At 44.3% G+C, this 26779-nt stretch overlaps 11 protein-coding genes across 11 annotated transcripts; 7 read left to right on the forward strand and 4 right to left on the reverse strand.

The window, feature by feature from the left end:
• Positions 1-562: 562 nt before the first annotated feature.
• TREMEDRAFT_60292 (uncharacterized protein) lies at positions 563-2305 on the forward strand (the record flags this gene model as incomplete). Its single annotated transcript, XM_007002710.1, has 4 exons — positions 563-589; positions 719-838; positions 1003-1595; positions 1675-2305. 4 exons carry the CDS (start codon positions 563-565, stop codon positions 2303-2305), a joined length of 1371 nt encoding a protein of 456 aa, XP_007002772.1.
• A 1017-nt stretch (positions 2306-3322) lies between these two features.
• TREMEDRAFT_60293 (uncharacterized protein) lies at positions 3323-4230 on the reverse strand (the record flags this gene model as incomplete). The annotated part of the gene is made up of 2 exons (XM_007002711.1): positions 3323-3944; positions 4145-4230. The coding sequence occupies 2 exons, from the start codon at positions 4228-4230 to the stop codon at positions 3323-3325; spliced, it is 708 nt and encodes a 235-aa protein (XP_007002773.1).
• Positions 4231-5519: 1289 nt separating this feature from the next.
• TREMEDRAFT_28036 (uncharacterized protein) lies at positions 5520-6182 on the reverse strand (the record flags this gene model as incomplete). Its single annotated transcript, XM_007002351.1, has 2 exons — positions 5520-5756; positions 5907-6182. The coding sequence occupies 2 exons, from the start codon at positions 6180-6182 to the stop codon at positions 5520-5522; spliced, it is 513 nt and encodes a 170-aa protein (XP_007002413.1).
• A 405-nt stretch (positions 6183-6587) lies between these two features.
• Positions 6588-7357, forward strand: TREMEDRAFT_56412 (uncharacterized protein; the record flags this gene model as incomplete). Its single annotated transcript, XM_007002556.1, has 3 exons — positions 6588-6893; positions 6951-7086; positions 7323-7357. 3 exons carry the CDS (start codon positions 6588-6590, stop codon positions 7355-7357), a joined length of 477 nt encoding a protein of 158 aa, XP_007002618.1.
• Positions 7358-7666: 309 nt separating this feature from the next.
• On the reverse strand, positions 7667-9570 carry TREMEDRAFT_27877 (uncharacterized protein; the record flags this gene model as incomplete). Its single annotated transcript, XM_007002337.1, has 4 exons — positions 7667-7763; positions 7952-8076; positions 8208-8498; positions 8722-9570. The coding sequence occupies 4 exons, from the start codon at positions 9568-9570 to the stop codon at positions 7667-7669; spliced, it is 1362 nt and encodes a 453-aa protein (XP_007002399.1).
• Positions 9571-10026: 456 nt separating this feature from the next.
• TREMEDRAFT_71142 (uncharacterized protein) lies at positions 10027-13618 on the forward strand. Its single transcript, XM_007003017.1, has 2 exons — positions 10027-12783; positions 12978-13618. Exons 1-2 carry the CDS (start codon positions 10191-10193, stop codon positions 13550-13552), a joined length of 3168 nt encoding a protein of 1055 aa, XP_007003079.1. The 5' UTR covers positions 10027-10190; the 3' UTR covers positions 13553-13618.
• Positions 13619-13994: 376 nt separating this feature from the next.
• Positions 13995-16081, forward strand: TREMEDRAFT_14015 (uncharacterized protein; the record flags this gene model as incomplete). The annotated part of the gene is made up of 10 exons (XM_007002167.1): positions 13995-14045; positions 14095-14194; positions 14472-14652; positions 14870-15038; positions 15084-15226; positions 15267-15416; positions 15458-15581; positions 15626-15656; positions 15704-15782; positions 15829-16081. Coding segments are annotated over 10 exons (1281 nt in total), but the record flags the coding sequence as incomplete, so codon positions are not given.
• Positions 16082-16722: 641 nt separating this feature from the next.
• TREMEDRAFT_27933 (uncharacterized protein) lies at positions 16723-19751 on the forward strand (the record flags this gene model as incomplete). Its single annotated transcript, XM_007002343.1, has 6 exons — positions 16723-16860; positions 17038-17449; positions 17531-17675; positions 17929-18172; positions 18447-19044; positions 19252-19751. The coding sequence occupies 6 exons, from the start codon at positions 16723-16725 to the stop codon at positions 19749-19751; spliced, it is 2037 nt and encodes a 678-aa protein (XP_007002405.1).
• Positions 19752-21057: 1306 nt separating this feature from the next.
• TREMEDRAFT_27276 (uncharacterized protein) lies at positions 21058-23194 on the forward strand (the record flags this gene model as incomplete). The annotated part of the gene is made up of 11 exons (XM_007002267.1): positions 21058-21146; positions 21255-21523; positions 21584-21648; positions 21758-21934; positions 21978-22065; positions 22188-22295; positions 22344-22425; positions 22474-22596; positions 22658-22742; positions 22787-23041; positions 23108-23194. 11 exons carry the CDS (start codon positions 21058-21060, stop codon positions 23192-23194), a joined length of 1428 nt encoding a protein of 475 aa, XP_007002329.1.
• Positions 23195-23741: 547 nt separating this feature from the next.
• Positions 23742-24908, forward strand: TREMEDRAFT_60300 (uncharacterized protein; the record flags this gene model as incomplete). Its single annotated transcript, XM_007002712.1, has 2 exons — positions 23742-24778; positions 24866-24908. 2 exons carry the CDS (start codon positions 23742-23744, stop codon positions 24906-24908), a joined length of 1080 nt encoding a protein of 359 aa, XP_007002774.1.
• A 74-nt stretch (positions 24909-24982) lies between these two features.
• TREMEDRAFT_67728 (uncharacterized protein) lies at positions 24983-26258 on the reverse strand (the record flags this gene model as incomplete). The annotated part of the gene is made up of 3 exons (XM_007002939.1): positions 24983-25436; positions 25500-25933; positions 26172-26258. 3 exons carry the CDS (start codon positions 26256-26258, stop codon positions 24983-24985), a joined length of 975 nt encoding a protein of 324 aa, XP_007003001.1.
• Positions 26259-26779: the final 521 nt, after the last annotated feature.

Here is a 26779-nt window from a genome sequence, read left to right on the forward strand (position 1 = left end):
CTTTAAACTCTGTAGAATCTGAATAATATATCCATCCAGACTTGCAGAGACAGAATCACCTCTTAGAGCTGTTTCGATGTATCTATCTGCTTTAGGAGAAAGATCAATTGCTTTATAACTAGAATGTCAGCCTCAGGCCACAGATTGAGAGAGAAAGAAATAGGACGTACCACACAAAGAAGACCAATGAGGACAAGCAGTTAGATCACACTGGGAGGTTTACATACATTGAGAAGATATGTATGCACAGTGACAAAGTGTTGCATGATTGCATGATGTGAGAAAGTCGGATGATAAGTTAAGATGAAGAACGAGAAATGAAGATGAAGAATGAGAAACAGCGATGAGACCAAATCGACGCCGTAACGTTTGAAACGCAAACTTGAATTTTCCCTTTCCCTCTCTTCGTCTTTCCTCTAAGGCCTCTAACTTACTTAGTTTACATATTTGATACGGCTGAACCGGCCGCACAACGTGCTTGACGCTTGACGCATGGTCTGGCGCCAAGTCAGAAGAAAACGTTTTGTCTCATCTGGTTTCTGGTCAATTGGTCCTTCTCGCCATGGAAGTAGACGAGGAGTCGCACGAGGTCCGTTTTGACCTTTACAACGTATCTTACTTACCCTGATTCACTATCATTCTTCTTCCTCTTTACCTCTGCTTAATCGCTCCGAGTGTGACTCCTGCTAATTTTATCAAATCGTCAAGCTGATATCAGGACGTGAGGATGGACGAACCAATCGAATTGTCAACCACGGAGGAGGGTTTACCATCTATCAACGAAGTCCGATTGACGACACGGGTTCTTGAGCTTGAACAGGAGAAGGAAGATTTACAAGTGAGTTTCATCCTATTCCATATGTTCAAATTACCTCTATATCCTCAAAAGCAAACGAACCCAGTTTGTATCATATTGATCAATTATTTTCTCTTCGAAAAATGTCATTCTCTTTGGTCTGACGGATATGAAACGATCTGAATGGAGAAATCACTGACGAGAAGAAACAACTTGATCAATTTCGAAAAAGACAAATTCCCCCTGAGATTTTGGAAAGCAACAGGATACATATCCCCCACGACCTCCTTCCCGTTTTAAACCTCCTCCGTACACATATCGCAGAGTTGACAAGGGATAACGAAGCTTTACGTCGAACATTCATCGGTATTCCTAATAAAAGAATGAACAATATAGATGTGAAGAATTCCCAAGTAGGTGAAAGCTCAACACGTCCGAAAGGAAATATGAATATCACGAGTCCTAAACTCGTCGGATTAGGAATGACCCCTACGACACCGTTCATTCCAACAAGAGGTCCAGCTGGCCTGACGGATATAAAGCTGGAAATGGAGTCTACTACAGACTATGGAAGACCAGAAGAGATGAGTACAAGGGGAAAAGGCAAGGGAATGGAAGAAGAAGTAAAAGGGAGGATGGAATATGGGACAATTGACCTTAATGTAGTTATTGAAAGGGTTAAAAGTCTTTTAAAAGAGAATGACGAATTAGGAGAGATGGTACTTGAATTAGGAAAGATAGGTAAAGAAGAATGGGAAAAAGCTTTAGAAGAATCTAGATCTGTTATAACTTCATTAGAGTCAGTTTTCCTTCTTCTTCTTCTTCTTCCCTTTTCTCGTCCTCGATTGAAGAGAAATTATAAGAGCTTATTGAATCAGTGCAGATTTGACACATCATTTATCTACGATTCAATCACTCCGAAAGGAATTACAATCTTATAAAGAACGTTTTGGTCCTCTTATTTCCATTCCCGCTCACACTTCTAAACCTCGGAATGATACCCCTAACAAATCATCGCGGACAGAGAATATATCCACGAAATCTATTTCAAGGTCTGATTCCAGTAGACGTGGGAATGAGAGACATCATGGTGGACATGATAGACATCACGAGAGGTCGGATTCGAGGTCGAATAGAGGTCATAGAGGTTCAAGAGGTTCACGTGATAGGAGTAGAAGAGAATCAGAAGTGAGGGTTTCACAAGATAGAAGAGAGTCTGAAGTGAAGAATTCTCAAGATCGAAGAGAGTCTGAAGTGTCGATATCGAAAGAAAGAAGAGGATCAGAAGTGAGGAGTTTAAAAGATAAAAGGGAAATCAGAGATGCGAAAGACGTGAGAGAAAGTCATGATCGGTCTGATAGGAAATCTGACTCCAAAGAGGCGAAAGAATCAGAGCAGGATAAAGATAAGGAGAGAGGGAAATCTCATTCCGCAAGTATGAACACCACACATTCTCACGCAGCGAGAAAAAGTCAAGATGACAGGGATGATTTCAAAAGACGACGATGAAAAGGGGAGAAGTCACAAATATCTCATGGGATATATATCATGATGACGAGAAAGTCAATTGTCAGTAGGACAACATGATACATGGAAGAGGATGCATATGAATGTATGTACTGGCTTTCGGCTTTCGGCTTTCATAAATTCGTAAATTCGTAAAGACGAGTTTGGATCGTATACATGTCGTGAAAATCATGGTCATATTTATCGAATCATCATGTCGTCACGTCATATCGTTGATATAATCACCATCCTCGAGCGGCGAGTTGAGCGTTTAGAGAAGCGTACCATTCGTCGACATTCGTTGAGAGGGGTTTACTCATGGCAGGGAAAGAAGTTCTGTTATATTTCAAATTGTCCTCAAGACAGGAAGGATGACATGTGAACATGTTGGAACGTTGTTGACATGATACATGGGTGCATGATTGAACCGAAAGAGTACATGTTGAAAGTGTTTTATCGTCATATTGTCGTGGCAGAGTGAAATGTGAAGATGTTGGAATATAGATGATGATGAAACAAGGAGGAGCGACCGTTGGCGATATTTCTTGCTTGATAATGACCGACTCACGGTGGTCGTCCTAAATTTACAGACACCCACCACGGTTCTACTTTCTTCTTTTCTTCTTCAGTCGGTTCGGTATAACTAGCCATGTAACCTGTTCGAGAAAATGGATATATAGTTGGCATAGGTGTGATACTCGATCTATTCCAATCAGCATGTTGCTTGAAAGTCGAGTAGACGGGCATACCGTCCTGCTCGGCTGACGAGTATCACAAGTTTCTTCATTCTCATTATTTTTTATTGATTTTGTTTGGGGAAACAAGTGAGGGAAAAGATTGACGAGTGGTGAGGGAAAATGTCTGATGATATATTGAATGCCATATGGGGCGACTTGTGATTTTTATTTGACATATATCTTGTGGAATCGAAAGACAGTGAAATGAATATGAACAATTGAGAGAGTGATGTGAGATGGAAGAGAGTGTAATTTTTTTATATGTTATATTGAAAAGGAATGACTAGCGTCCAGGCCATCCCCAGATAGGTATAGCACGATTAGGAGTGACGACAGGGAGGAGAACATACGAATTCCAACCCGCTGGGGCTTTACTATTCCAATCTACCTGAGCTGCCGCTTGAACACCTGGAGCCATATTGACATAAGGCCAAGGGAAACCTTGCCATCCAGCGTTATATAATGCAGGTGCTTTATAACCATCATTCGCCCACATTCCACCCCACATATGAGCGATAGCTTCTTGTTTTTTCTTCGCTTCTTCCGCTTCTTTCTTCGCCGCTTCACTTTTCGCTTTATCCAATAAAGGTTTTGCTTTCTTTTTGATTTCAGCAGAACCTAATACCGTCGCGGCTGATTCGTTGAGTTTATTCAAAGCGTCGGTGAATTGAAGAAGATCGGGATTGGGAGCATGTTCTAAAACTTGCATGGCTTTATAACAATAAGGCCAGCCAAGTCCTAAACGTTCTTTACAAACTTCGTAAATGATTTTCTTATGATCATCATGTTTCATAAGTTCATCGATGAACCAATCGTCTTGAGGTCCAAAAGTTTCGTGAGAGTTACCACCTGTGATTCTGGTAAGATGATCACGAACAAAAGACGATGGGTCACCATATTGGTTACTACCTGTCAGCGAATTGTCACCTCAAGAATGTATTTTTGCCACCGGCAGTTTACAACCTTTCCTCACTTCCACAAAATATTAGACTCCACTTACATATCTACTATGATAAAACGTCATATCGAGATCGTTGTGAGAAGATGAAGGAGGGAGAAGATTATGGTCCGATCATGACAGAAGGAGAAAAGAATAAAAACTCACTACATGCCAGAAACCAAAGGTGGCGATGTAGCTGGGACAGCATACAATTGAGATGGCGGAGGCCACATAGCGTATGGGAAAGCCATGTGAGGAGGTTGGTTGTACTTCGGTTTACTAGGTTTGGTGGTGAAGAAGTAGAAAGTGGGTGGCAATCGAGATTGAGAGGGAAACCAATTCGGACTTGTATTGTAAGATTCTTTCGATTTAAAGATACACACCTTGTAGAGTTTGTGGTTGAGAGTTGTCACGAGTGTGTAATGGGGTCACGGAAGATATGAGAAAGGAAAGAAAAAAGGGAAAGATTATATAATTGTTTAAAGAGAAGAGATGAAGAGAGGAATGTGGAATGAAAGAACATGATGGAGACGACGTGTCACTTTTTAAACCCTGAATATACCATGTTCTTCCGTTGCTTTTTTTGCCACCGTACTTACTGTACTATTACATGACTCACCCATCATAATCGACTCGACGCGCGTACAGGACACACGGTACCGAGCTTTAAAGATCCAATGGTCCAAGGTACCAAGGTTCAGCTCCGAGGCTCACGGATGAAGGGCATAGGTCAAGAGGGAAGGGGCTAAGGAGGAGAGATGATGGGGGGGCGTCAATCGGGAAAGATCTCTTCGGTAGGGAAGGGGGGGATCAACCTCATGTCTGATTGGGAATTGAGGTTTTTGGGGGATTTGTAGTGACTTGAGGTAGAGATCTGCATGTTAAGGGGTCCATCGCTTGGTTTTTAAACGATGTGATGTGTCCCGTTGGTTCGCGATCCATGTATCATTTAGTCTTGCGTGGGGGAAGATTTGTTGAGATACCATGATGATATGATTGGCCGATGAAGGGGATCTTCTCACGCGGTACAACGTAAGGGGTAGATGAGATTAATGATTGATGTGGTCTGATGCTATCAGTCAGAAATGCGACTCATGATTTTCTTCATCTTCTCTCTTCCTATTCCCTCGTCAAAGCTGCTAGCTGCGATGGGTAAGGGAGAAAGACGGATCAGCCAGCGATCAAAAAAAGGACAAAAAGACAAAAAGACTCGCTACCGTATGTGGTATTGTTTAATCGCTGAATCGCCCATACGGATCAAAAAGGAGGTACATACAATAAAGATCGACTTTTCTACTTTCGAATTCAGATGATAGAGTGACAGTATAACAATCTTTCCTTCCTTCTGGTTAAACTAACTCCTGAAGCTCCTGAATTGGTTCAAAAACAAATATCTCCCATCCTTATGCCGACAAAATCATTTATCGTTACCCCCAACAATAGGAACTTCTCCCACCTTGAAATCAGCTTCGGCCTCGTGTATTTTCTAACGCTCTAACGGATAACGGATCAAATGAGTAAAAAGTGATAGGCACAGGCACTAAGCTGGACGAGGGAACGGAGAACGTACCATTCCTTCAGGTCTGACATCTTCACCTTCTGTGAAACTTTTGATAATATGTGTCAAAGTTCCCATTCCTAAACCCAAACTGGCACCACCGAACACTAATGTTGGTAATGGTGCCCTACGGAGAAGTATAGCGGGGGTGACGATGGCTCCTAAGGAAGCTCCTATGATTGAATAATCGTCACATCTCAGTTGACCTTGATTGTATTTCTGACATGAGCTTGAAATTTATGCGTCATTGCAACATCTTCCTATACTTCATATCTCCATATTGTTGAGTTGTTATATGATGGATGATTCTACATGACATCGTGTACGAATGAACAGGTACTTAACTGAAGAGAGGGAGATGAAACATACCAATCTCTCACACCTATCAAAAATAGCTTCCTCACTTTGAGACCCCATCCGAGCCCACCCTAATCCTCCCAAACCGATGGACCCGATACCGACCCAAGTAGTCGTTACATTCATCAACCTTCTTATGCTGAAAGGTCTCTTCCGGACTGCCAGAGTTAAGAGGTATATGGGAGGTACTATCATTCCCATTGTTTGTCCCATTTTCAACCCTGCATGAAGGGCAACTTGGGTGCGAGGGTTTTGAGATCCGAAGATGGGGTAAGAGGATGTCGCCATGGTTTATAGATCACAAAGTAACGTCTACTCGTGGGTGACTGTCAAGGATTGGTGGCCTCGGCTGGATGCTCGTTCAGAAAGTGTTTGTCAGAGCAGCAAATCAACCTTTAAACCTACTTTGCCAGTGAGAAAGTGCGGGGCTCCGGACGGGAGGAGGGAAATTGCAAAACGACTCTCTTTCCATTGGCTCAAACTTGTTTAATTTATCTCTTTTCAACCAATCTCATACCACTCTAAACAACACATCGTAGATATCAAAGCTACAAATCGATCTCGCCTGAACTACTCAATTATCGTATCCGATCCATAAACCTGTCTTCATCGAAGTCTGACTGAAAAATCGATCAATATATCTCACCTAGCCCTGCTGGGGTTAGATCAGATCCACTCCGATTCATCTCCAACATGCCCACCCCTCTTCCTTCCCCATCCCAACTCTCTTCCCTCCTCTCATCCATCCGAGCACCTATCTTCAACACAATCCACAATCCCACAAATTCAAGGTTAGGTAACAAATATCTTCGTAGGGCGTTACGCGGTCCGACCATGGTGGAATATTCCGGACAGGCCATGCCGTCCTTGAAGACTCTGAATTCTGAGGGCAAGCAAAGTCCGTATGCCGGTTGGAGGGTAGGGTGGGTTGGTAAGAAAGTTATTGAAGTTGAGAATGTTGAGAATCCAGAATCTGAAGAGAATATGAAGAATGATAATGTGAAAGATGTAGAAGATGAAAAGAGTATTGAGGAAAGTGCAGAAGGGAAAGGAAAGAAAATATTACATCCTCCACCTGGTGAAGTTAAAAGAGAATCTTGGTCAAATGGTTGGTTAGGTGATTTGGACGAACATTGGAGGTTGGAAAAAGTTGATTATATGAAATCTAGGAAAAAGGGTCCTCCTAAGAAAGGTCAGTTCATCAACATCATTCCTTTACACCATGTTATCGTCATTCCATCTTTTCAGTTACGAATGTCGTATTTGTGGTTGTATACTTCTGTTGGAAGGTGTGAAGTCAATTGTTCTCTCAACAGTCGATGGTTGACATGTCCACTTAAATTGACAAGTGAATCCTCCTTAGCATGTGTATTGGGGTACATATCGGTATGGAGGGAAATGGTGTTTCGTCATGGCTGACAATGTCAGGACAAGGAAAAAGGTCTCAAATGAAAAAACGATGATATACTCTTCTCCCGCTCCTATTCCTCATTCCAACACTACGAATCCACACTCATCAGTCATTATGTCATTCCCCCGAATATATTCTCCCTCAAATCTATCCCCCATGCCTCTATCCCCGTCCTCACGTCATCATCCCCGAGCCCGATTTCAGATCCACTACAAATTCCAATCTTCCAGAACTCCGAATTTCAGACATTGCCACAACCCCAAAATCAAACCCATAAGGCAATGCTAGAACTTCATCATGCATATGATCAAATGTCGATGGAGTTTTCATTGTTATGCTAGAATTAAAGAAAACCCTCTATTCAAACCCAAGGATCCACCCATTTGGTCTGTTCCCATACATTCGCATTGAGTCCATTGATCTCCGGCCATGGATGACATCGAACTTGTTTCGGGGGTCTGAAAGTCAGTATTCGTAAATGAGTTGAGTCAGAACTCGGTACACTAGTCACACGCGACCTCGATGAATGAATTGGTATTTGCACTCGTCTCCAATCACTCGGCTTATCGGCTTAACTCATTTGATATACCCACTTGTGGCAGAAGAATTATCAGAACTTGATGATGTGGAAAGCAAAAGGACTTACCCGTCCGGCCATTGAACAACAGTATCTAATTGCCGGGGAGGCACACCGTCAGTCCATCCTAGAGAATCTTGTTGTTTTTGAAGATCTTCCCTGATCTCCAACGCCACTTTTTTCTCATATGCCAACTATTTATCAGCAAGTCTTGAATCATGACCGTCTCCGTCATATGGCTCAGTCATATGACACCTGGACGTCCTCAATATGCGGATATTTTATTGAGAAGGTTGTGTAGGATGGTAAAGGTTCGAACCCTCACCTGAACAGAAGGAACCACCTGTACTCTTCCCCAACCGAATTTCCAATAATCACAAGCTATCAGAGTACATTCACTAGCTGCACATTCTTCTTTTTCCTTGTCACCTCGTCTGAAACGGACCCCTTGGAGAAGAGGTATGGGAGACATGGCAACGAGTCCGTTCCATGATGAGAACACTGGGAATGGTTGAAGGGTTTGATATGCTGATTTGGAAGTGGTATTGTGAAAGAGGTCGGAAGATGGGGACCACCAAGGGTTGGAGATGGGGTAGAATAGATCACCTGTGTCGTACTGTCCATGAGTCACGATTATCCTTGACAAGACAGAAGTTGCCAGCATCAAATAGGTTGACTTGAAAGACCGTGCATGGGTAAAAGGGCACTTTGACGGAGGATGATTAGCGGACGAGACGAGATGAAGGATTTGGTGAGAAGCGCAATGGGTTGCTTGAGATTGTGAGTGATGTGTGAGGATAGCAGATGGGCCAAGATGTATTGAGAGACATAAGACTTACAGTCCGTCCCACCCAGATATCATAATAATACTCCGGACGTTTCTGCCAGTAATCCATCGCTGCTGTTATCCCACTTTCCAAACCACTTTCTTCACCCGCCTTGACATGTTGATGTAGAATCTCCAATACATCCGCCACTCTCAGAAAGACGTCATTGAAGAAGACCACCGCCACCACATCTTCCACTTTTTCCTCAAAAAGTGGTCCCAGAGCTCTGTTTCTTAATCCCGCCAGAGTTTCTATCCTGTTCACATTGGTGAAATCAATCTTCTCTTCCCTCGTTTTTAGATGTATCTCCTTTCTCGGAACTCCCATTTCTAACAAAGTTGCTGAAAGGACTTCCTCCAACACTTGAGGTGTACAATCATCGGAAGGTCCTTCGAGTATGGAGAATGAAACTCTATCCGGACCAAGGAATGAAGTGAGTAAAACTAAAGTGTTGAGTAAATCCGGTAATTGAGATTGTATCTCTCTGGTGAGAGTGACGAACATGTATTTGGAGGTTGTTCGACCTGGTATGTAGGGTTTACGAAGATGGTCATAGCGTCGTTCCTGTGAAGATGTGAGAGCGGGAGAAGGATAAACTGGATCATATGCTTGTCTAGGACAATGTTGTCGGAAAGAAAGTGGTAATTTTGACAAAACTCGGTTGGTCAAGAGTGAAGAACTAGTTGGAGGAGGGTAACGAGAAGGAAATAATGAAGGGAATTGGAATTTGTTACTTGTCGGATCTGGTTTGTTGGTAGATAAGATGAGAAGACCGATGAATGTCAGGAAGAATAAGATGGATCGGATAGGATGACGTAGGAATATTGATGGTATATGTCGAGTGATGGGTCTAGGAATCATGACTCCATACCTTACAAATGATGGTGTGGTGACTAGAGTCCGGTTTGGAATGTACAAGCAGGGTACGCAAAGGTATGTTGTGCTCTTCGGAATGTCTCGGGGATCGAATATGAACGATCTCAAACATCTGCGCAGTAATTTTCGCAGTTTGCAGATGCACAGTCTGATAGATACGTAATCCTTGATCTATGATCACTTGCGTACCATGTTGAGCATGTGAGTCTTGCTTCGTGTCTCTATAAGAATTGAGATGGTCGTGTTCAAAGTCATTGCGACGTGAGACTACGGCGGTACGGCAAGAAGCGGACATTGCCGAACGCCCGAGTGATCTCCAAACCAGTCAGGCACCGAATCGGACCGAAAACTGCGGAAATGTCCCCGGCTTTTTCTTTTTTCACTCTCCACTTTGAGGTCAAAGGCGATTGCGTGCTCATCGCGATACTGACTTGGTACCTACTCTCTCGAATAACTTCAATTCGTGACCTGTTGTCGTTCGTAAATATAAAAACCATCTCCATCATTTACTTTCATCCATTCATCACATGTCTACACCACTAACATCTTTAAACTCTTTTACATCTCCATAATATCATTTCTCTTATCTATTGAAACTTATCAACATGGCTCCCATCGCTCTTACCTCTGCCCTCACATCACCCCCAGGTGTCCCAGTTAAAAAATCCCAGATCGCCAATCTCAATCGCGATGCCGGACTCAATCTCGATGCTGATGGTTCATCTACGCCTTACTCTGCTTCTTCTACCGCAGTTTCCGAATACGGTAGTGATGCACCTAAAATCCCTTCTTCACCATTAAGAACTGAAATCCTCGATGCCGCTTTACCCAAACCGAAACCTACAGGAGGGAGGGAATGGTTCGATTCATTGTTGGAAGCATCTCGACCCACTTTGTCAACCCGAGGTGGAGAAGTTGTATATGCCTCTGCGATCGAAGTGTTGGAAACGGTGGCGATCCAAAGATCGACCTCTGTATGGGTTTACGACGATGCTTCGCTTATAGGTTTCGGCGCACGGGCATTACAACATGGTCTTGACAAGGTCCATCCCGTTCAAACAAGACAAGGCGCAGGTTTGGAAATCGCTGGTTATTCAATCAAATCTTCAGGGACTTTATCAGTATTCGCCACCACTTCGACATTACCTTATCTCTTACCAAACCTTTCAAAGTTCAAAGACGACATCATCATACATCTCGCTACCACTGTGACCGATAAGGATCTCACTCTCGGCGATTCGCTCTCCGTTCCCGGAACACTCAAGCTATTGGCGAATCTTCCTGATAACTGGGATGTCGTATTCTCCTCGGGGAAGGAAATCGTTGACACTGCCTCCCGGTTGTATGATCAACCGGGTAGGATCATTCATGTGGTCGAATCCACTTTTTCAGGGAGGGAGACAACGGTTTATACCTTTCCCGGAGCCTCAAATCTCCAAGCGACAGATTTGTCCTTGATCAATTCCGATTCCGAGGAGCTCCTCGTCGCCCCTTCGTCGTACCTCACCTCGGCTATCGTTTCTTCTCTCACGCCCTCGGTCGGTCTTGTATCGCTCAATACTCTCTACCCATCGTCCGATGAGTTGTTTGCGGTTCTTGCCGGGGAACGTAGGAAAACTGTTTCCGTTTTGGGCGCCTCCAAAGCGGATGCTGACGCCCTCAAAGCTGTCATCTTGTCCATCCTTTACTCCTCAGCCGGCTCGAGCAAAGCGATTCTTCCTCTTGTGACCAGTGTCGTTGTCACTTCGCCCACCGATCTCTACCCTCCAAATCGGGCCGACAACACAAAGACTGTCGCCTTTTACACCCCACCCCCGTGCCCTCTTCCTCAGCTCGTTTCTCACCTATTCCTTTCCTCTCCGACGCTCACCACCCGCGTCGCGCAATTCGGCAGTTCGGGTGCCAGAGGAGTCAAGTCTGTCCTATCCCTTGCCCCATCCTCAGCTCCTGCTCGTCCACTATCGGTGAACGAACCATCCGATGTCGTTTGGGTATCTGATCCCAACGTACTCAAGTCGACCAATCTATTGGATGACATTGTCGACGGCGGTATCATCGTCTTCGAACTTCCTTGGTCAGTTGAAGAAGTTCCCGTTAAGCTATCTCGACAGGAAATCATCACTATCAAAGAGAAGAAACTGCGAGTGTTCTTGCTCAACCTTGACCCTTCTCATCCATACAATCAGGCTCGTGAACAAGTGGCTTTCCTCCTTCTGTACACTGGAAAGAAAACTCTCCCTCAAGGTATTTGGAAACTTCTCGATACCTTCTACGCTGGTCAGATTGGACGAGAAGAGATCGAAGATGCTCAAAGTTCGCTGGTGGAGATCACAACTTCATTTTGGGAGATACCAGAGTTGGAAGGGGGCAAAGTGGAGAAAGTCAAAACGAAATGGGAATGGGATGCTTTACCAGGTTTCTCCGGCGTTGTCGATTTCATGGAAGATGAAAAACCTCATCTTGGTCAATGGGATATAGCCGCTCGTCATCTTCTGTTCCGAGAAGCATACGCCATCTCTGATTCTCCCAAGATCGCTTCTGCAGATTCACCACCAGATGCCGATCTTCAAGGTTCCATCTCCGCTCTGCGACCATCCATGTCAGACGAAACTTTCTTAGTGAAAGTCTCTGAAAACCGTCGTCTCACTCCAATGACATACGATCGTAATGTCTTCCATATGGAACTTGATACTTGTAATACGGGATTAAAATACGAAATCGGTGAAGCTATCGGTATACACGGATGGAATGATTCCGCCGAAGTATCAGATTTCTGTTCTTGGTACGGTCTTGATCCAAATGCTTTGGTTTCTTTCCCTTGTCCAATTCGTCAAGGTACCACCGAAACTCGTACCGTCTATCAATTATTACAACAGAATGTGGATTTATTCGGAAGACCTGGAAAAGCGTTTTATGCCGCATTGTCTAAAGTAGCGACTAGTAAAGCGGATTCGATGACGCTCAAGTTCATTTCGGCTCCAGAGGGACAAGAATTGTTCAAAAGAATGGCAGAGAAGGAAACGGTGACTTTTGCGGATGTTTTGAAGAAGTTTAAAACTGCTAGACCGGGAGTGGAAGGGTTAGTAGGGTTGATACCGGAGATTAAACCGAGACATTATTCAATTGCTAGTTCACAAAAGGCCGTAGGAGATAAAGTGGAGTTGTTGATTGTGACTGTTGATTGGGTAGATTCGAAAGGTGAGTGTTATTCGTTCCTTCACTTTCCCTCTTTCTTGCTGGTCAGATCCTCATCATCCTTTCCCTCTTCTCTTGTTTATCACTCCCCCTTGATTTCCTCCGGATTAACTTTTACCATCCTCGTCACTTTCTTATTTTCCATTCGTTCAAGGGTATTAATAATAGGGAATGTAGGAACATCATCTAATCAACAGGATCTCCCCGTTTTGGTCAATGTACACGATACCTTGCCGCTCTTAAACCCGGCGACAAAGTAACAGTATCCATAAAACCATCCGTCATGAAACTTCCTCCCTCTCCTCGACAACCTATCATCATGTCAGGTCTCGGAACAGGTGCCGCTCCATTCCGAGCTTTCATGCAACATAGAGCCTATCAACGTTCCATAGGTCAAACCGTCGGTCCATTAATTTACTACTTTGGTTCTCGATATCGATCTCAAGAATATTTATATGGAGAAGAGATCGAAGCTTATATCGCTAGTGGGATCATCTCTCACGCTGGATTAGCTTTCTCTAGAGATGGGAAAGATAAAGTTTATATTCAACATAAGATGAAAGAAGATAAAAAGATGTTGGCAAAGTTGTTAAAAGGACAAGGAGAAGATGCTGCTTACTTTTATCTATGTGGACCTACTTGGCCTGTACCGGATGTTTATGAGGCTTTGGTCAGTAGTTTGGAAGAAGAAGGTGGGATGGGTAGAGGAGAAGCGGAAGAATTCATAGAGAAGTTGAAAGATGAAGAAAGGTATGTTTTGGAGGTTTATTAGAGAGAAGATAATGTGATATCTTGTTTTTTGTTTGTTATTGGATGATGCATGCTTTGTGTTACTTTACTATATCTTAATATTCTGTAATATATATATATATATTCTCCTCACTCATCCACTCGGCGGCTCTACTGTAGCGCACCAAGCAAGCTTTCTGCTGGTCTGCTGGAGCAGTGGAGTGAGAGTAAAATGTAAAAAAGAGGAAGAGAGGAAAGAAAGGCTTGGATGGTTCGATCGATCTTCTCGATCAAAATGTCGTCATCATCATTTCTCCCACTTTCACATTCCATTCCTCATCCCCACCCCCCATTTCCCTTCCATCTTCTTCATGCTGATCACAAGACCGCTCTTTCTTCCTCCAAAACCATCTTTATATACGTTTGTCTCCTCAGCTCCGTCTACTTTCATCTCTGGCTCGCAACGTCGATAAGAGAGGCTAGAAATGAGAATAGCCATAGTAGGAAGTGGTATCTCTGGTCTCTCCGCTCTTTGGGTGAGTTACTTATCATGATGTATCTGTCAGAATGGCACTGATGAAACAGTTGTTGAATGAATATTCTGAACATGAGGTGAATATCTATGAAAAAGCCGAATATGCAGGGGGACATACCAACACTGTTGAATTTTATCGTATGTTCTCTCGTCTTTGTTCTTGACACAGTTCATCTTCACTAATTTCCATCCAAACCCCATGATTAAGTGTGAAGAGAAGTTTGTCTACGTTTGCTGCATTCTGTTTCATTTGCATGCTTCCAAGCCATAAACGATAAGATTATAACATGATTATGAGGATCAAACATGCTGATGAAACAGGAGAAGGGAAAGAAAAATGTGATGTTGATACGTGAGTCTCACTTCGTAACTCGAAATAACACTGATACGTAGAGGCTTCGTGAGATCATAAGTAACTATGAATGAGATCAAGCTGAAAGTAAGATTGTGTTGAATCCTTCTACTTATCCTAATTTTCTTCAATTTCTCAAATTACTCAAGATACCGTTGTTGAAGACCGCAATGAGCTTTTCAGTCTCGAGAGATAGAGGAAAGTTCGAATGGTCTGGAAATGGGTTGAGAGGACTTTTTTGTCAGATAACAAATCTGTTCGTTTGTCTTTCAATGATGATTCACTTGTCCTACTCCCTTTTTGAGTTATGCCAGCCTTCTCTTTTCTGATTTGGTCGTTTTCATCCTCGGGGGCTTTAAGCTCCCTGCTTCCTCTCTTCTGTTCCTCTCCCTTACTCTCAAGGAATTGTCACTTTTGAAAGATGTCAAGATGAAGCTAGCGTCAACTGGCTACGAAGGGGACTCACGTCATAGTCTCAATCCTCGTATATATCGAATGGTCTTTGACATTATCCGTTTCAACCTTTTTGCACTCGACATCCTTCGTCACCGGACCACGACTGCCGACGGACGGGAAATGACCATAGGGGAATATCTCGATAAAGAGGGTTATGGACAAGGCTTCAGAGACGACTATCTCTTAGTGAGTAATCCCGCCATTGAGACTGTCCTTCATCTCACATTACAGCCCATGACCGCCGCCATTTGGTCAACGCCTGCCGACCAAGCAGCACTGGATTTCCCAGCTTCCACTTTAGTCCGATTCTTCTATAACCATCATCTTCTTCAGATACTTCGTAAGCCCAAGTGGCTCACCATTAAAGGTGGATCGTATGTATCTTTTCAGTCTCCGCGTTCTAGCTGATGTTAGGAAACGATACGTCGATGCGATACTCGGTAGATTATCACCCGAAAATCTTCACCTGAACACGGAGATTGTCAGCGTCTCCTCACATGAGAATGGGGTCACTCTTGTGGAAGCGACCGGCGCCAGACATATCTATGATCATGTGATCATGGCGTGAGTGAAGCTCTACCTTGAAATATAGAGCTGACGGAGAGGACTCACTCCGACACCACACTGGCCATGCTCCGTCGTGGAGGGGGTGCAACCAAAGAGGAAGAAAAGGTACTGGGCGCTTGGCAGTGGAGTAAAAACGAAGCGTTTCTTCATTGGGATGAGGCGGTAAGTGATTGATAAGAGTTGACCCATTGAGCTGACGTGGGTAGCTGATGCCAAATCGGAGACGGGCGTTCGCTGGTAAGCTACAAAACTCTCTTTCACCCGAGGCGAGCTGATCGAGGTAGCCTGGAATTACCTGACTTCGACGTTGACCGTTCATACTCCGTCTAGGACCACTCAGTCTGACATTGGCACAGTCTCTCTGTTAGTCCAGCTGGTAATTCTCTTCTTGAGTTTGGCTGACCGTCAGTACCTATGATATGAACATTTTGCAACACCTTCCTGAGAAGAAACATGGTCTCGTGCTAGTCAACCTCAATCCACCATTCCCGATAGATCACAACAAGATTCTCGGCAAATTCATTTACCACCACCCTATGATGACACAACGATCTGTTTCCTCCCAGGTTGATATTCCTAAAATCCAAAATACTAGGAACATTTCCTTTGTTGGCGCTTGGACGAGATACGGTTTCCATGAAGACGGGTTTTCCTCCGCAATGCGACTCGTCACTGCACATCCGTTCAACGTGCGTCCGCCTTTCCCTTACGAGCCGGCTGAACGGCCTCTCAGTCCGCCAGGCCTGATTGAAGGAGTGGTCAGGGTGATAGTGAGCGCGGCGGAGAGGGTGAGACTTTACTTGCGACCGGCGTGGAATGGGGCAAGCTGGATAGTGATGGTGATGCTTGTGTGGATCGAGCAGGTCTGCGTGATCCTAGGCTTAGGAAGAGTGAACGTCGAGGTGGCAAGACTGAAAGAGTGTTGGGGAGATGATAAGAAAATAGCGTAGTCACGAAAACAAGTCTCTCGGGTTCTCCTATGACATTACACGAAGGTGATGAACGTTACGAAAAGGTCATGACACAGACATGCATCATTTTTGGACTTTTGTGCCACTGTGCCACTATTGCCACTTTGGGTGCGAGCTCACTCGTCGGAGCTTGTTCCCCTTTACTCCTCCCTAATCCGTCACATATCACGTCTCATTCGTACACTTGTTTGAACAGCAATACCAGTGCTCGCCACTAGTCCACGGATATGATAGAACGACTCCTTCGACGACGTGCTTCAGCTCTTGCCAATCCGACTCGGACAGACAGTGTTCCTCCTCGACACTCCCCGTCCAAATCTGACCGAACGGCCATGTACGACTCTCCCAAGCTGGCGGCGTATCACACACCTGATCCTCGTGGGACTTGTCATCTTTTACGATTACCAGACGAAGTTTTAACTAGGATCTTTGTGAAATTGGATCGAGAGTCATTGACTAAATGTCATCGAGTATGTCCCTCGTTTCTCCCTCTTCCGTGCCCCTTCTTCACCTTTTCGATCTTCCTACTCATCCTTTCACACTTTTGTCTTGTCGTCTGTTCACTCTTCATCCTATATATCCCAATGATGTTTCCATGAAAATTGTGGTCCTTGTCAATGTGAGAGAGCTAAAGATTGATGCAACAGCTATGCAAACGTCTCCTAGACTTATTATCCACAAATTCATCTGTAAGACTTCATCACACACTCCTATGTAACTCTCTCATACTCAATCCAAACGTCTTTCGTCCAACTCAAAACCTTCACCATGTCCCCCCTTCTACAGCCTACCTTCTCGATACACTCCGAGAACGTGTGACACGTTTCAGAACCCTAGCTTCAAAGAATAGGAACAGACTCGAATTTGCTGAACCAGAAGGAAGATTGTACGAATATCTAGAAGGTGTGTTATTAAGGGGAGTTGGAGGTAGTAGAGGGAGTTTACCAACAGAAATAGCAGTTTATGATTTGAGAAAGTTGGATGAATGGGAAGATCAACTTGAAACAAATGGTTTGGTTAGTGATGGGAATGAAATTGGAATGAATGGTGGGAACAGAGGTCTTGTTGGATTTGGGAATGAAGTTGTCAACAATATAACAAGGGTTGTGGGTGATGGGAGTGGGAGTGGGGAAGGTGGAGGTAGTAGGACTAGAACAGGTATGAGATTAGGTGAAGAACAAGAGGAAGAAATTGAAGGGATTAGAACAACACATAAATTTCCTTTCGAGATTGCAGAGTTTTCTGTGGATCCAGGAAGTGATTTACTTGTTGTTGTTGAACTTCGGTCAGTAGTCATCTCTCTCGCTCACTCTTCCTCCTCTTTCACTTCCCCTCCCTTACACATTTCTTCTCTCCTAAAGCCACCGCCTTACTCAGGCAAATTGTCTCCGTCGTCATTGTCGTCACCTCAGTGGCACACGTCGTCCAAGCATCTGTTATACCAGTTCGAGTACCTGTTGAGGAGCTGAGTATCTCCATGGGATAGATCATCAGATCAATGGGAGGAACGAGAAATAGTACTGTAGCTGATTGGTCAGACCACGTACAGTAGAAGTCGGAACATACACAATGGTCTTTCATCTTCTCTCATTATCCACATTCGAACCTCATCCAAAAGCTACCAGACCGGCGTTGGAATGGCCCATCATACTTACCAAAAAGAAAATCTCACTAGGATTCCAGATTTGTGATGATGGGTTATTCGTTTTGAAACATAATGCCAGAGGTGGACCTAAGGATCAGGTTTGTGGATGGCAATGGACCACTGGTCGACTTGCTGTGGTGCGTTCTTAGATTCTTGCCCACTTGTCTTTTGACACCTTTCCCTTTTCTGTCTCATGCTTCATTCTTTTCATGAGCTACCTCTGCCTATGATCACGGATAAAATCTTCCCCTCCCTTACCTTCACTACGATCCCTTCCCAGTCACAACTAGATTAAAGAACGTCTCCCTCCTCACACGTGTGTGAAATCATCATTTTCGTAAAGCTATCATCAGACCATAATGGTTCCAGCGTTTTCTTTATCTGGGAGAAACGGTCGTGCTAAATATCCAGACCCTCAGAGCATTTCCCAATATGACATTCGAATCTTTCGTCCTCCTCACCCCTTCTTCATTCCTAATACCAACCATCATAACCCGTCTCGATCCCATTTCCGAAGTAGCCGATGAACTTGACAATCCCATTGATCTCCTATGGACTCATCATCTTCAGTTATATGCCTTCCCACCTTTCTCATCTATCAAGACTACATCCGACAATCCCGCTCCTCCCCCTCATACCGCAGTACATATCACGACTATTGATCTACCACGTTTTCACGTAGACGTCACAGAGAACATCCCTCCTCCGAGATTGTTGATACGTACGGATCCACCTCCGAGACATACTTTCCCTACACATCCATTAGGCTCACCATCACCGTTTGTACCCGATCCGGAAAGTGGGGTAGTGGTAGTTGAAGTACAATGTCAATTACCACAAGAAGATCCACATTTTATCTTGTTTGTACTTAAACAAACGTTAGCTCAATATTTACCTGCACCTACAAGTCCTTTGTTACATACTGCTTTTCCGAGACCGGCACCGGTGGTTACTTGGAACACTATCGCACCGTATGTGAGATTACTAGGTCCGGATTTGCAACCTGCTTGTGAGTGTTTGAATACTTGAATCTGGCATCCGTTGTTCTTATGATCATTCCTCACTTTCTCCGCTTGTTGTCTATCCTGATTCCTGAGTCAGGGAAAGTGGGATAAACCGATTTTCACTCTTCACTCTTCCTAGCACTGAAAATACACTTCACGCCAGAGTCGAGCTTCATCTCGGGCCATGCATGACCATCAAGACTGACTCTCAGCATGGGTGTGTTATGTATACGGCAACAGATTCATCTACCCTTCTTTACATTCCAATAGGACCAGTTATTCTCTCACTTTATTCGATTTTGATCCCCTCCGCACCCGTAAAGAAATCTACGATAGACGAAATGACCCCACCAGACGAGCAGACGGAGAGGAAGATGGTATCGTACTCGTCACTGCTGAAACGGTGTTGGAGGGCAAGAGTCCTCTAACAGGTCAAGTGAAGACGGGTGGTATGTTACCTTATACCACCGTGTCCAGACCGACTCCAGCGGATGTAGCTTTGATTGATTCTGAACGTATCGTCACTATCAAGGTGGGTCGTGCAATTCTATCTGCCTTGGTCTCTTCCTTCTCACTCCTACTCTCTTCCTTTCCATTCTTCGCCTGCCCCCCCCCCCCCCCCACCCACCCATATTCAATATCCTTGTACGGTGAGTTTACATACTGTGAACTCAAGGTGGTAGAAAAATCGCAAGAAGGTAGAGTCATATGACGACAGCTGACAGTCAAGTCACATCTTTTATCATTCCTCACTGGCAGACGACTACGTATGGGAGCGGAGATTATGGAATTTTGATTCATCTCGATTGTCCGGAAGATATTGTATAGATGTATGCTTGTATACATGTCTTTATCACCTCCCTCCTTCCCTACCCTGCGTCATATCACAACCTGACTTTTCTAATGATCCATGTCCGCCTTCGATCTCACCAAAGTATCCATGTCCTTAACTCCTCCATGTCAACCATATCCACATCTATCCTCCTGCTTTTCATACCAATTTGACGAAGATACAATTATCTACTTAATCAGTCTTCCCATCCTCACATACTCATGCGGATATCCATCTCCCGTAGGACCCCTCTTTATAAAAACGTTCCCATCCAAAACTTCCAAACCTGCTTTTATGTAAAACCCAGCTTGTACCTTCCTCGAGTCCAAATGCAACAATATCGGTTTTTGTACACCCTCCAAAGTCTCTTTCAAACTTTCATCCCCCTCTACCATTGCCGAAGTGGAGAAAAGATCGTAAACGTATTGAAGCATTTGTCGACCTATACCTTTACCTTGAAAATTAGACTTTACGGCGAATTTATGTAGTTGAACGGTATTTAGTGTCTCACCACCGGTAGTGTTGGAAATATGTTCAGGTAATTTACCGAGATAAGGTTCAAGGACGAGTGTAAGACAAGCTATTGGAGTTTCGTCGTGTTTACCGGTTTCTTTGGGTGGTGTGAGACAAGCTGTGGGAGTTTCATCAGGTTCATATCCTCCTTCGAGTGAATTCGTCATTGAATTAGCGGTAGGTGAGGGAGTCAAGGAGGAGGATTCATTGTGAGATGAGATGAGGAATGCTCCGAGATGAATCGTGGTGGAGAGGGTATCGTATGGGAGAGATTGAGAGAAAAGTGGAGTGTCGGGCCAAAGTTCAGATTTCCTTAAATGGAGAGTTTGGGATGAGGAGATTGATCGGATCTGGATAGGAAGGGACATGGTTTGTGGATTAATCTCAAGTTGCCCGTCGTTCGTCGTTCGTGTAGAGGCTGTTTGTGATACTATAACGTATCTAACTATCGTCTGTCGGCAGTCAAAAGATTTCTCCCTATGAATGCTTTCTTACACCGGGCGGGGAACAAAAGTTGTATGACTCGATCGAGATTGCGGGGTTCCGCATTTTTTCACGTGGCAAGTGTGGTCGTCAGGTTGACGTGGACGCGTCTTTTTTATTTTGACTTTACTCTTACTTTGACACCAACCCCCTAGTAGACATTCCCTTGAACATCATGGTCAGTATGGACATGGATGAAGGACTGCGTAGTACTTTAAGATATCCTTTGATACATGGTTTCCGGATAGGGGAGGAAATAGGAGGAGGGGGTTGTTCCAAGTATGTCCTGTACAATTTACATTCCGGCATTCCTAAACTTCGTAACTATAGTATTTTGAGAACCGACGTGGGGTAGGGGGATGATAGTGAGCAACACTGACTTTACAGAGTATTTCGAGCAATACACGATGAAGAATCAAAAGTCGCCGCTTGTAAAGTTATCGATCTTTATCTTTCTCCAACATTAGGATATCCACCGCCTAATATCAAAGAACTTCAAAAAGAAGTTCAGGTTCATAAATCCCTGAAGAGCCCGTATATCTTGGAGTTTTTGCATAGTGAAGTGGTGGAACGGGATAAAGAACGGGATGGTTGGGTACCTGGATTGTACATGTTATTAGAGCTGGCTGTTGGAGGAGATTTGTTCGATAAGATTGGTAAGTCTCCTCACATATGAACTGGCGGATCATGTATAATTAGAGAGATTGACGAAATAGCTCCGGATGTAGGAATACCAGAAGATCTAGCCAAATTTTACTTCGCACAACTCGTTTCTGGAATTGTAAGTCCTTCGAACTTTTTTGTCTTCCTTCTTTTAATGTTGATGTTAACACGCTGTCGCTTGTGTGCTTTCTAGCGTAAGTGGTAGGAACGATGAAGATGACAATCAGGATTTTGTCCATTCAAAGGGAATAGCTCATAGAGATCTCAAACCGGAAAACCTACTTTTAGCGGCTAACGGTAATCTCAAAATATCAGATTTTGGTCTTTGCGCCGTTTTTCGTCATAAAGGAAGAGAACGTTTGCTCAGCGGACGATGTGGGAGTTTACCGTATGTCGCTCCAGAGGTCAGCTGCATGAGACTGTCATAAAAAGGAAGCTGACAATTAGTTAGGAGGACCGTTGGGAGTTGGATATGCTGCCGAACCTGTGGACATTTGGGGAATGGGTGTGGTTTTGTATACTCTGCTAGTGGGAAGTGAGTCCTTGAATATTACTTCTCACTTCATTTGACCACCGTTTTTGCATACGCACACCGTCTGATGCGGCGAGGTATCGTCGTGTACTGGCAGCGAGGGGGTGAGATCTGACTGACCTCAGATACACCTTGGGACGAACCTTCAAGTCAAAGTCCGGAATATAATGCGTATCTGACCGGGGAGCTACTCAATTATGACCCATGGACGAGAATACATGGTCAAGCAAGGGGTAAGTCTGGTAGAACCTGAATGTTTACGTTTCTGGCTGACCCGAGAGCACTCCTACTGGCGTTACTCACTGTTGATCCCACTCAACGGATTAAGATGGAAGGGATCAAACGACATCCTTGGAGTATGACGTGAGCTCTCCAGACATTGCGCCTTGATCCGTTGAGCTGATTATCAAGACCCACCCAACTTCAGCGAGAGCAAATTGCCGATGCTCTCACTCAAGGTATGCGATCGAATGGAATGATGGCGATTGTCGATCCCACGTTCAATAATCAATCATCTCAAGCGTACATTCATGCGTGAGTCGCAACTGCCCTCCTTTTTCGATAAACAGTCCAATCAGATGAGCTGACAATGTAGACGGTCACAGCGAATGATGGAATCACAATGGACAAGTTCGCTCCGTCCACAAGAATCGCAATTCCTTCGCGGTACGGGTAACATTGTGTGTTCTCCTCCCTCTTAAGTTATCTTCGACTGAGCTGGCAGACACAAGGTGGAGACTTTATAAACATCTCCACTAGATTTTGGATCAACCTGTCTCCTAGGGAAGCGTTCGTGGTTCTTGTCACCTTTCTCAGCAAGGAAGTAGGCAAAGAGAACCTCGTGGAAGGTTCGGAAGGTACGGCGATACGAGTCAGGAAAATGGCCGGACAGAAGACGGTTCAAGGGACGTTTTACATCAGACCTAACGATAGTCTTTCCGCCGAGGGGCAATCATTGGTCATCATGCAACGTGGCAAGGTGAGCATCTGTTGATGTTGTCGGAGGGGACGTGGCCTACCTGGACTTGAAACGGCTGACAATCAGGGAAGTATATTACATTGGAAGGCATTCTGGTGGTCAATTGTCAGACATTCCGATCTGGCGTCATTTGTCGTCAGAGGAGATACATAGGAGATCGGTGAGTGTTTGAGTCGTAATGATTACTATGCGCTGATAAGCAGGCAGCATCGCACGCCAAGAGATATTTGCCCCACCCAGAAGGGATTGCGTGGAGAAATACCTCTCTGTCCTCTCGGGTTCCATGCCTTTGCCTCATTCAATTAAAAAATAAATCACATTCCTTTGACCATTTGTCGGCTAATGGCAGTGGCCCGACGTGTATTACGCGTGTCGTAAGACGTATGATAAAAGGAAGAAGGAGGATGGCATGCGAAAGGATCGATCAAATTGCAGAGTCGGAGAGACCTGGGATAGAACATGGAACGATTGCGACACTTTTCCCGACTGATCTCAGCTCGTTTCTTTGTATTATGGGTCGTCTGACATCTGACTGAGTTTGATCGGAATATGAACATATCTCTTGACGACAAATGTCTGACAAAGGATCGGTCCTAGTACATTTCATATATGACACAGTGTTTGTTTTGTTCTGATTCATCCTCTCTTCTACAACTTGTAGTAAGCAATAGTCACTCGTACTCACCAATAATATCTCAAGATGACCACCTATAGTCCCGATAACGATGAGAATGATATCGGTACTGACACCAGACTTCCTCTCAAATTTGATTCTTCGTTCACAACCCAACAACTGGAAGATGCTCTGTGTGGCCCGATTTCCTTTTCAGTGAGGGATGAAGAAGATGAGGTAGAAGACAAAGACCTCTGGACCAAATGGACTTCACTTCAGACTATCCCATCTGGATTATTATTATCGTCTTATCCCGTCTCACAGACATTGATAAGTCCCCCACCTTCACCAACCAGTATCAAACGATCTTCCACTGGATTCTCTTTGCCCAAAAGACTAACTTTTGGTCGAACTGATTCCATGGCATCCCTATCATCCGCTTCGGCATCACCGACAACGCCAAACATGCTTCGTCGTTTCAGTGGTCTATCTGGATATTTCGGTTCACAAACACAAACACAGCCAAGCCCATTGCCATCGCTTCCTACAGGTTTAGAAGAAGGTATGCCATTGGAATTTGATATACTCACAAGGTTCGATCCTCGTTTTAATGTCCCTCCTAAATTACGCAAGAGTTTGAAACATGAAGGAGAGGACATTACCAAGCTTACATATGACTTCTGGCCCCGACAGCCGAATGTACTTAGTAAAGAAACGATCATCCAAGAGAATGGTCTGGCCGGTAAAGGGAAAGCGAAATTTAGTTTGGAAGAATCAGGTTGGACGCGTGCGATAGTGTGTACGACTGTCACCGGTACGTTGGTACCCACGAATCATAATGAATTGTCGGCGGTTATTGATGTGTTCTCTATGATCAGGTTAAGAGTGTCGGATGGGAGGGCTTTCGAAGAAGATGAAATAGGCAAAATTCCCACCGGGGAAGATCAATTGACTTTATATAGAGCTGTGGAGGAGTATACGGATGGACTGTCAAGAGTACGAGAGGATCACGAGAGTCGTAAATCCCGTAAGAAGAATAGACCTTCTATCTATCAGAGGAAGAATATGTGTTCGTTGTTGGAGAATGAGAGTGATGATAATGCTCAGTTTGCTAGACCTGCTTGGTGAGTACACCAAAAATGTGGGTGGTGAACTAGTTGTGAGACACTGTTTGAAGGAATGTATACAGATCAGAGATGCACTGATGTCAGTATGACATCTTATATTGAAAGACGTGTCAAGGTGATTGAGTGACCAATCAGGGTGGGAAGTGTGTGAGATGCTGCTTTGACACAGAATAGCCTTTCAGCTCTAGAACGCATGCTCTACTAAAATAATCTGAGTTTACTGTCTAACAGACTTCCTACCATCTGTCCAGCAAAAGTACCACATATCCAACCGGACAAAACGAGCAAAGTCGTCATTCTTGGACTGGTAGGTAATAATACCCTCAACCCGAATCCTGAAGACATCCCACCTAATAATCTCGTCCCGGCCCATATACGATCGGATTTGGTCCAGATTTCCCATAACGCAGTTTCGACGTTTCCCGCCGTTTCTAGGTGACGAGGAGGGATGAAGGAGAGAAGAGATGCAGGAAGAATTGTGAGTGAAGAGTGGAGGGGAAATGGTGTATCGACTGTGTGGAGATCGGTTGCAGAGAGTTGAGAAGGAGTAATGAGGGTGGAAGTTGGAGATGAAGTGGACCAAATGGAAAGGATTAGTTGAAGGAGAAGAGGGAGGATAGAGGTAATTAGAAGAGTGAGAGGGATCAAGATGGGTCTGCAATTAAAAAAATTTCTTTCTGAAAAAGGAGTGATATGAGAAAGGCAAGGAAGTACCCACATGAAGTTTTCTTGTCTACCGTCTCTAAGCTTCCCTTGTCTCCGGTGCTGTGGCCACCATCCTACCCACCATAACCATCCCAAACCAAGAAAAGTAGTCACAAGATATTGCGTCACCAACTCTATCCCACTCTCCATCACAGCTCTCGCCAGATGCCATGGATTCTCAGCTAATTGTATGGTTGGTGAACGCACACGTAGAATGGTTTCAGTGACCAAAGTGAGTAAACTCAAACGTATGAGATAACCTCGTAAAACTTCGTATCGGTGATCTGTTTTATCTATATCGTTTGCTGTAGGTTCGGCATGACGAGGAGGGGAACCTCTGTTGAAAAGTATATGAAGATAGACTCTAGGTTTGAGTAAGATCAAATCGAGTAGGAGAAGTAAGGGAGGATGTTCGATAAGGGGGTCTATGAATTGATTACATCTCTCCTGCGTGTCAGTTCCTCAGATGAAGACTAGTCCTGGAGTTTTAAAGCTGCCACATCCTCGGATCGTAGGTGATCTCTTCAACGTTCGATGTATGTTTTGAAAGCCTTCCGTCAGATGAATCGATAGTGAAAGCGCCAAAGCTGTCAGAGCGAAGGTGCGGTCGATTGAACGGAGGGGGTTATGGCAGCAAAGGGGGTCGAGGAAGAAGGGGAGAGGGGAAAGAAGAACGTCCACTCACACATACCCCCAGACGGATGTTAGATTTTGTAGAGTAGGTAGTATACACATGTTGAGTTGGATAAGCACAATGTACGCAGACTGGCATTACACATTCAAGTTGAGAGAGGTCAATTCAAGAGAATATGCGATGAGTAGAAAGTCTATCAAAACTAAGTCTTACTCCATACTTACTTTACGGTGTCCGGGAAGTCCCAGGCTGAACTTTCTGGACTACCCCTTCTCTCTTCATCCATGATATCCGTGATATCCACTTTATCCATTCTTCTGTCCCATTATCTCAATTAGACCTGTCATCAACTGCCTAGAGGTGCTAAAGAGACTACCAGCAATCTTCTAAAAGCTTGCTGCATGCTGCTAATGAAGGGTATATACTTACCTACGCAAGATTCACCTTCTAGACTTTGCTAAGTAGTATTCGATTCAATTTTCCTATGGTACTACGTTTCCTAAGGTAGACACTACAAAGAGTCAATCCTCGTACCAGGTAGACATGTCGTCTCTCTTCTTCTTTGGTATCCTGGGTCTGAACCCGTCTTCGTGTTAAAGAATATTCAGCTGTCTCAGCTATCACGGATTTGAGAGAAATGATAATCAATGTTAGCTCCT

The sequence above is a fragment of the Tremella mesenterica genome (assembly GCF_000271645.1).
Source record: "Tremella mesenterica DSM 1558 unplaced genomic scaffold TREMEscaffold_2, whole genome shotgun sequence".
NCBI lineage: Eukaryota > Fungi > Basidiomycota > Tremellomycetes > Tremellales > Tremellaceae > Tremella > Tremella mesenterica.